The sequence below is a fragment of the Neltuma alba genome, unplaced genomic scaffold (assembly GCF_004799145.2).
Source record: "Neltuma alba isolate B1F8T4 unplaced genomic scaffold, ASM479914v2 tig00008303_pilon, whole genome shotgun sequence".
NCBI classification, from domain to species: domain Eukaryota; kingdom Viridiplantae; phylum Streptophyta; class Magnoliopsida; order Fabales; family Fabaceae; genus Neltuma; species Neltuma alba.
Genome location: NW_021634987.1, coordinates 1 through 9471, shown reverse-complemented (window position 1 = coordinate 9471; position 9471 = coordinate 1). Strand labels below are relative to the sequence as shown.

Below are 9471 nucleotides of genomic sequence, written 5' to 3'. Positions count from 1 at the left end.
GTTTGGCATCACTTATTTTTAGCTTATAAGTAGCTTATAAGCTTTATAAGCCTGATTGACACAATGGATCCGTTTGTATCAACTTTTCTGCAATCGGGCTTTTGTATGAAAAGCTACAATAAGCTATAAGCTAAAATTAACAGCTTATGACTTATAACTTATGGCTTATAGCTTTTGAAATATAGAGAGAAAAAATTAAGAAATTTATTACCTCCTTTGGTTCTTATTATAAGCCTCAAATAACTAATTTGTAGATAATAAAAAATCAGTTAAAATTAGTTAAAAGTAATGAATAAATTAGAAATATACTTTTATTTTTAAATATGCTCATAAAAATATACTTTTATTTTTTCATGTTTCACTTTATATTTAAAATATTTTTTGTGACTTCTTCATATTAAATTATTTTAATTTCATTGTATTATGTGAAATTATTTTTTTAATCATATTTCATTATTTATTAAAACTCATACCCATTTGAGTCATTTTACAACTAAATTTATTTTTACTCAACTATAATCCAAACAATCTTTTACCAATCTCACTTTTACAAACTAGCTTTTCTGAACTCTAATCCAAACACAATTCAGCTTATCTAATTTAGCTTTTACCCAATTTTATTTTTCTAAAAGTTACTTTTTTAATAAACTACTTTTTAACCGCCGATCCAAACGGACCTTTTGGGTTATCCTCCAAAGCGGAGACAGCCATCGAAAATAGCTTCTGCCAATTTCAACCCTGCAACTTCTAATCTCTCTCCTAAATTTGCAACTTCCAAAACTCCGATGATGATGACAAAGAACGTCAACGATGACCTTAAAAAAGACCAGAAGACGAGGACGTCTTTGCAAAACAGCAGTCGTATTTATTAAATATTTTTAGTAGGACCTTACTCCTATTAAAATATGTAACTGAAACCTTAGTCCAGATATTTTGTCATTTGGTCCTTGTGCCCAATTTCTAGCTTTTTTATACTCCTTCCGTTTTTTATTATAAGAGACATTTAATGTTTATAACATGTTTTTATATAGAAGAGACATTTAAAAATTGTTTCTATTTTTTTATATTGATTTCCTATTTTACTCTTATTTATTGTTTCTAACTCATACTCTCTCTCTGTCCCACTTCTTTTTCTTTTAATAATTTAATTGTTCTCTCTCATATTTTCTCTCCTTATTAATAGGGGCATTGTTGGAAAAAATATTATACTTTTTACATATTAATCGTCCTCAACTAATTTTAACTGTTTTTTTATCAACGTAATTTGGTTATTGGTCTTTTATAATAAGAAATGGAGGGAGTATTTTAATGGCGCAGTATGGAATTTACGTGGATATTGGTGAGGAAGAAGGATTTCAGAATCTCAATTACAGTGCCTTGGGAAACATGCATGCACATCGTGCAACGAAGAAGCGTTACAACAACAACCGTTTTGTTTACGTTAATTCCATCATCTGTCCTCCACGTGCTCCATAATTAACACTGAAATGCCTGTAATTATGGTAATATAGGATGGGCATTTAGGTCATAGAGTGAATCGCGTTTATTCTCCCTCCTCTCGATCGACCATCGAGGATGTCTGTGGACACTGGCCTCTCGTTTGTCGCGTACGAGACGATCGAAACTTCTCTCTCTGCCCATTTGGCGTCTTTATCTGAAATTTCAAATGTCCTAACAAATAATATATTCGCAAAAGAACCGTATTCCCGTCATCTCTGCCTTCTTGTTCTTCTCTTGGAGCATTGGGGGAGAAGGACAGAATGCAGGGAATGCCAGCCTAAAATAAATAGATTTCTGAGAGTGACAACAGAATAAGCTTGATACATTGAAGCTGGATTGAATATTTCTGCGGATTTCTTGTGGGTTCTTTCGTCTCATGGGAAATTGCTTCGGGTCTCGTCTCAAGGTTGATTACACTCGCAGCTCTCATCAAACTAGTGGTACATCTGTTTCAACAATCTCTTCTGGGTCTTTTTTTCCCCTCCTCTTTATATGCATGCATTATAAAGGTAATGCCTTATAATGCATTCGTCTTCTCAAGCTGAGTTTTGGTGCGGAAAACGGGAATGGTCCTGATCCTAATTCTATCGCTGTCTTATTTCCAGTTCGTGTTGAGTAATATAAATTTTCTTCCAATCTTGTTATTTTTCTTAATGTTGCTTTAGAGTGCTCCCTCTTCCTGCTGGCTACTTTGCTTTTGTTATTTTTCCAAAGTTGCATTTTTGTGCCCTGTTTCTTGCATTATGTGGCTGACTATTGAAAAAACAAATGCCATCGTGATGATGAATGTATCTTACTTGACTCTCGCATGGAAAGTATGAGATTTTGATATAGGCTTTTATAGTGTCCTGGTTCTCTCCATTCTTGTAAGCTGGTTATTTGGGACGTGGCTCTTTCCAAAGTTCTCGGTAGTTATTATCATTGTTATTAGTATTATTTGGGACATGGCTCTGTCAAATGCATTTTTAAAGATTTAATTTTCTGGAGGTTTTGGAATCAATACCATCTCCATCAATCACTCCTTCTTCACTGCAATAAACAAGTCAGTTGACTGATTGTTTGCTTGTCTCTATGATGAAATTTGGTATGGAAAAGACAACTTCAACTGAGATAGCACAAGCTACTGAAACTTCTATGAGTCTTCTTCTGACACTGATGAATATTATTTTCCCTACTTATTCTTACTCTTATAATTTCTTATGCATGCCCTTATATCATGCTTTTCTCTTTCTCTCGACAAAATTTCTTCTTTTATTTAAATGAAAAATATTTTGCAGATGCTTCAAAAGTTCCCGGTAAAAGCGCCCATTCCGGTACAAGTCAATCAGTGGTTGAATACAACAACGAAGATAAATCTCAGATTCTCAGTGCCCAAAGATCTGAAGGTGATATACTTTCCTCACTAAATTTGAAGGCCTTCACATTTAATGAACTTAGGAATGCTACTAGAAACTTTGGTCCCGATAGTCTAATAGGACAAGGGGGCTTTGGTGATGTCCACAAGGGGTGGATTGATGAGCAATCCCTTAGTGCTACTAAGCCTGGATCTGGGATGGTTGTGGCCGTGAAGAAGTTGAAACCTGAAGGTTTTCAAGGGCATAAGGAGTGGTTGGTAGGTACTTTTTCTTAACACTTAATTTCAGCTGCTTTTCCTTGAAATATTGTATGCTTACCATAAATTTCTTCATTCACAGTCTGAAGTCAATTATCTTGGCCAACTTCATCATCCAAATCTTGTCAAACTTATTGGATACTGCCTAGATGGAGACAAACGACTTCTGGTATATGAGTACATGCCCAAAGGCAGCTTGGAGAACCATCTATTTTACAGTATGTGGATGCCTGCAGAACAATTTTGAGAGATTAATAAACTTCTTAACTGGCTGTACTTCGGATAAATTTGTATTTTTAAACTACCAATTATCTTAGAAATTGCCTTTTATCTGGTACCCAAGTTGGCACAAAATTTTGCGTTCACCACCTCCGAAACTTCTGCTTGCAGGGGGCTCCCAGTCACTTTCATGGCCAACAAGGATCAAAGTTGCAATTGGTGCTGCTCGTGGTCTCGCCTTTCTACATGACTCCAATCCACAAGTTATCTACCGTGATTTTAAGGCTTCAAATGTATTATTAGATTCGGTAGGTTTTCTAAGCATGCTTTCGTATTGTGGTATTTGGTGAAAGGTGCTTGTAAAACATGAAGGGATTGCCATAACCCTCCTGCATCTATAATGGGGGAAATACAGTTAGCAAAAATTTTTCCAAAAAAAAAAAAAAGAAGAAGAAGAAAATAAAAGAAAATAACTTAGAAGGAAGGATATTAGGGACAAAGCCAACTTCCTTTTATAATGCATTGAATATGGGTCGTCGACAAACGCAGGAATTCAATGCTAAACTATCGGACTTTGGGCTGGCTAAAGCGGGACCAACTGGTGATCGTTCTCATGTTTCAACTCAAGTTATGGGTACTCACGGCTATGCTGCTCCTGAATATATTGCTACTGGTATGATTTTTGCATGATTTGTATTGTCAAGCTTGTCGGTACAAATCTTTCAGGTTCTTTTGCCAATGTTTACGAGCAGAAATTCTAAATTGATGCTTTTGTGGATATCACTCGTAGCTTTGTTTGAACTTGGCAATGAGATAAATTTTTCAAAGCTCGAATTGGAAATGACATATCAGCTGACTTAAAGATCAGCATCTAAACTTCGATATTTTCCGTCTACATATTAATGTCTCTATTACATAGACATTGAGAACATGTGTCAATTTCTGTTCTTATAATGGTTTCTATCTCTTTAGTCTCTAGTTTGATTTGTCTCATCTAACTTTGTTCCTATATTAATAATCTGGTTGTCTGGTCGTAACCCTTGCTGAAGTGATTGTTTCAGTTTTACATTAGCATTTATCAAGTGGCTTCTGTAACATTTTCAGCTCATAAATGATGAGATGCAGTTTCATATCCATCAATCGTTATTATATTACCACTCCAAACGAGAAAATCTAGTCTCTCTCACCTGACCTCTGGTTCATAAACGTCATCCTCACAAGGATGTCAAAGCAGGGCTATGCTTTTCCTTGCATCTGATGCCAAATTAAACATTGAGCAGGTCGGCTAACAGCAAGGTGTGATGTTTATAGCTTCGGGGTTGTGCTTTTGGAGCTGCTATCAGGGCGTTGTGTCATTGACAAAACAAAATCTAGAGCGGAACAAAATCTGGTAGAATGGGCAAAATCGTCCTTTTTGGGAGATAAGAGAAAGCTATTCAGGATTATGGACACCAAGTTAGAAGGCCAGTACCCACAGAGAGCTGCTTATGCAGCTGCAATCCTTGCATTACAATGTGTCAGTGAGGCCAAAATCAGACCCCAGATGTCTGAGGTTGTGGCGACATTAGAACAGCTTCCGGCTGGACAGAGCCGGAGGTCGGCCCCTTCTTCTGCAGGGTGCCCTTTGGGAGATGTTCATAGCTTAACAGAGAGCAAGTCATCTAGTCACCCAAGTGGCGGCACTGTGATATCTCCATTGCCATCTATGAGATCCCAAAGGGGGTGATACAAGAGGGGTGTGTTTTCCCTTCAAATGGGCGTGTCAAAGTACATCCCTTTCTGTAGGCTCGTCTTAGCTGATAGTCCCGTGCGGGAGTTTTGACTTTTGAGTTTACCATTTCACTTGTAGATTCAAGATTTGATCTTGGCGATATCATCATGACCGTCAAGATGCGTCATCATATCAATTAGGACTAGGTTTCAGTTTCTGCATTGCTGTAACAATCGCCAGTCGTAATTGTGCAATGACAAGAAATTCAGTTTCTTTCCTGTGTGGAACGCCATTAAACCAAGAGGTTCTGGTACGCTAAGAGAAGGTTATTACATTTCAGATGATGTCGAATTATCTTGGATGTCAATAACTATTTTGGATATAAGGTGTTTTTACTTAATTATTAAAATAAACAGTTAGCTAGTCAAGATTTTAAGATTTTTTTTTTTTTTCACTTTGCCCTTTTTTGGGTCGAAACTTACGCTCCCATTATATCTTGTTCGACCTTACAATCTTACGTCTAAGAAAAACTCAAGGCGAACGTTTGGTATTAGAGTTATAAGGTCCCGGTACCTTTGTCTTTCTTTTAAGTGCACGAGAAATTAACCATATCAATTCCTTCAATTTAATGTTTAACGTTTATTCTGTTCTCACTTCTCACTTCTCAGAAGTCAGAAGCAAAACATCTCATCGCTTAATACTAGAGTAATCTAAACACGAGTCTCGGTTTGGTGCTCATCAGGTGATGATATTATGCTCCCCTATCCTCAACACAAAGACAACTACAGATAGAGTTTATCGTACAATTCTTTTACAGCTGTACATGCGTAGATGTCAGGAAAATCAGTTTCAAGTCGAAGCATTCCCGCTCGAATCACTCAATTCCCATATTACGAAAGCTTATTTTTCCTCTTGGAAAGATGCAAAGGGAAGCGGCAACTCAATCAAATTCATGCCCTTTCAATCATTTCAGGTCTCATTCGAAAGCCCTCTATAGCAAGCAAACTTGTTGCTTCTTCGGCCTTGAGCCCCCTTCCTGGCACAACTCCTATAGCCCGTGCAATCGCTGATCGTATTCAAGGTCTTGATACTTACACTTGGAACACGATCGCCAGAGGTTATTTGGAGGCAAATAAACCCGAAGAAGCCTTTTCAGTTTATTCCCTCGTAAGAAGAAGAGCCCTGAGGGTTGATAGTTACACCGTTCTATTTGCAATCAAAGCGTGCGAGATTAACATAATTCAAGGGGAACAGTTGCACGCTCAAGTTTACAAACTGGGATTCTCGCACGAGCTTATAATCCGAACTGCCATCATGCAAATTTATGCGTCGTACGATAGGATTTCTCACGCGGAACAAATGTTCGATGAAATGCCCCAAAGAGATTTGGTTATGTGGAACTCCCTTATTGCTTTATATGCTCAGAAGCGGTTCCCCTTGAAAGCACTTCAAGGTTTGCGCAGTATGGTCATTAATAGTATTCGGCCTAATGAGGTGACTGCAGCAAGTGTTCTTTCTTCTTGCTCTTCGATGAAAGCATTGAAAGAAGGCAGAGCAGTACATTGTTATGTGATCAGAAAGCTCCGCCATTGTGATATTTTTCTCAACAATGCCTTGATTGGAATGTATTCCAATTGTGGGGATCTCTCAAAAGCCCTCCTCATCTTCCAATTGATGCCTTCAAGAAATGTGGTTTCATGGACATCAATGATCAAGGGCTATGTTGATAACAACTGTCCACATGACGCATTGAATTTGTTCACCAAGATGGAATCTGAAAACATGAGACCAGATGAGGTTATCGTGTTAGAGTTAATATCAATGTGCTCCAAGTTGGGACGCTTTGAACTTGGACGACATATCGAAGCCTACCTAGAGAAGAACATTATCAATAAAGAGAATCACTCTATTGCAAATGCTTTAATGGATATGCATGCCAAATGTGGTAATATGAAGAAGGCTTGCCAAATTTTTGATGGGATGATGCGGAAAACTCTAGTCTCTTGGACTACAATCATCAATGGGTTAGCAAGGCATGGCCACGGCATGTTGGCACTAGTCCGATTCTGTCAGATGCAAAGAGAAGGTTTTAAACCAGATGGGGTCATCTTCCTCAGCATCTTATCTGCTTGTAGCCATGCAGGTTTAGTGGATGAGGGATTGAAATGTTTTGAATCAATGATCAATGACTATCATATAGAGCCATGGATGGAGCACTATGGAAGTATTGTGGATCTTCTTTGCAGGGCGGGGCTAGTGAAAGAGGCATTAGACTTTGCTGAGGCAATGCCATTAAAACCAGATACCGTAGTGTGGCGAATGTTGCTTGGAGCATGTCAAAGACAAAGTAACATAGAATTAACACATCGTGTCGCAAAGATTTTACATGAAGCTGCGCCTAAAAGTATTGAGGATTATGTACTGCTGTCTAATTTTCACGCAGCCATGGAAGGATGGGGTCTTACGCAAGAACTAAGGGGAGAAATGAAGATTATGGGTCTAAAGAAGCAGGATTCAGGCAGTAGTTTGGTCGAAATAGATCATGCTCTATAACTACAACACAACATAGTAGAATTTATTTCTGTGTGTTTTTCTGGCGAAATATAGGCGGCTAAGCTCATAACACAGTACAAACTACTCTGCGAGGGACTCCATGTCTTTCACTTCCCCGGGAAGCTGTGGATACTGAATAGTGCATACAATTTGAGAGGTTGGTTAGCTTTCATAACTCTATTTCACATTTACAAATGTATTAGGCTAGTTTGGGTTTTACCATTAGTTTAATACCATAAATTTTGACAAGTTATTTTTTATTCGAGAAAAAATTGGTCATAATGAATTTATGCTTTGCACATAATCTAAGGTCAGTCATATTATTTAGTATTCATGGCTTTTAAATATTGTAGTTTCTACTTTCTTGTTAATTTTGTATGACACATGGATTGATGTACGGATGCCTGAACTTCTGACTTTTTTTCCCTGGAAATTTTAAAATTTTAGTACTTTAAATATATGGGGTACTAGATCATCTTGAGCATATGACTTGCTCATTTTGATGCATCTTTCAAAGATCTATTAAATGACAACTTCAAAAAAGTGAGTTGAAGGCAAAATAACAAGAATGTGTAAACATGAGATTTATTTAGGATTTTTTTTAAAATTTTAAATGATTTCAAAATAGGCTTCTTATTTTAATTTTTAAGGGAGTTGTCATCCAAATCGACTTGTTGATTTGTTCAGAAACTCGTATTTGCTATCTTAATTTTAATTTTCTCTCTCTCTTGCAAAAATATGCATTTATTATTTTTGTTACATGTGACAATTAAATTAAGAAAAATACGGAACAAGAATCCAGACCCCATCTATTTAATTTCTGCATATGAAGCCTAGACCTTTCTTTAGATGTGCCAAGGATATGCCTTCACCAACAGTTAAACTAATTCATTTTGAGGTATAAAGATCATAAATAAACTTTATTTCTCGAAATAAAGTTCTTTTTCATACAGAGTCCAAAGTCAATGACAAGTGATTAAACTTTCTTATTAGCATTTAAAAAAATGTTTCAGTTGCTGAAAAATAACACTTGTACTCACAAGAATGTGGCTTTGAATCTTGCAGGGTGCGATAAGAAATTTTTTTTTTGTCAGTAAATAATAATACGTAAATATTTATTGAAGCACTCTTTATGCCGAAATTTGTACCATTAGTGGGGAATCCTCATCAATCAGTTCACCTTCCGATCCCAAGCCACATTAACCAGGCCGACACATCCTCATTTAACCGAAACATCAATAGTAATTTGGTGCCATCTAATATTCAGGGCCAAACATTTACAATCAAGTTTGCCGATCTCATCATCCATTAATAGACTCCATAATGTCTAAACACACCAAGATGCGCAAAACCCCACAGAGGAAGGGCTCGCCGTAATTTTGAAGGGATCTTTAAAATATCCATGTTACTAGCTGCCCTATAAAAGGGGAAAAACATCCAAGCTATAAATAAGATTAGCAAGCTTATTCTCATGCACAAACAATGTCTTTAGTAGCATAAACAAAGGTACAAGTTAATCACCATACAAACTTGGGAAGAAAATTACAATATGGACAGCGAAAAGAAATCATGCAAAACGCAAGAATTCAAAGTTAGGTATAGTTGCAGCATGCAAAACATAAAACCTATAATGTACAAATCACCCTCGACGCCCAAAATGCAGCAAAAGAGGAAAGAACCCGGTCAAACACATCCTTCCCACGATAGTCCTAAGTAGTCCAACAAGTTATTACAGATAAATCCAACTCTGCATGAGTCTCAGCCTCCTGAAGTTAAACTCATGAAACTCAGTTCTCAAATCACCTCCTCCACTCAGCTTGAATTACTCTTCCTGCAAGATGAACAGGCTTGTTTAAATTATCAAATTAATTGGAAA

At 37.0% G+C, this 9471-nt stretch overlaps 2 protein-coding genes across 2 annotated transcripts; both read left to right on the top strand.

The window, feature by feature from the left end:
- Positions 1-1837: 1837 nt before the first annotated feature.
- LOC114753928 (probable serine/threonine-protein kinase PBL3) lies at positions 1838-5057 on the top strand. Its single transcript, XM_028942629.1, has 6 exons — positions 1838-1968; positions 2821-3112; positions 3195-3330; positions 3503-3639; positions 3881-4004; positions 4612-5057. The coding sequence occupies exons 1-6, from the start codon at positions 1877-1879 to the stop codon at positions 5055-5057; spliced, it is 1227 nt and encodes a 408-aa protein (XP_028798462.1). The 5' UTR covers positions 1838-1876.
- An 816-nt stretch (positions 5058-5873) lies between these two features.
- LOC114753929 (pentatricopeptide repeat-containing protein At1g08070, chloroplastic-like) lies at positions 5874-7595 on the top strand. The gene has a single exon (XM_028942630.1). The coding sequence runs from the start codon at positions 5874-5876 to the stop codon at positions 7593-7595; it is 1722 nt and encodes a 573-aa protein (XP_028798463.1).
- Positions 7596-9471: the final 1876 nt, after the last annotated feature.

Excerpts from the sequence above, each read along its gene's own strand:
- LOC114753928 (XM_028942629.1), top strand. The coding sequence starts at position 1,877 with ATGGGAAATTGCTTCGGGTCTCGTCTCAAGGTTGATTACACTCGCAGC. Across the intron at positions 1,969-2,820 it reads GTTTCAACAATCTCTTCTGG|TCAATCAGTGGTTGAATACA; the intron begins GTCTTTTTTTCC and ends TTCCGGTACAAG. Across the intron at positions 3,640-3,880 it reads CAAATGTATTATTAGATTCG|GAATTCAATGCTAAACTATC; the intron begins GTAGGTTTTCTA and ends CGACAAACGCAG.
- LOC114753929 (XM_028942630.1), top strand. The coding sequence starts at position 5,874 with ATGTCAGGAAAATCAGTTTCAAGTCGAAGCATTCCCGCTCGAATCACT.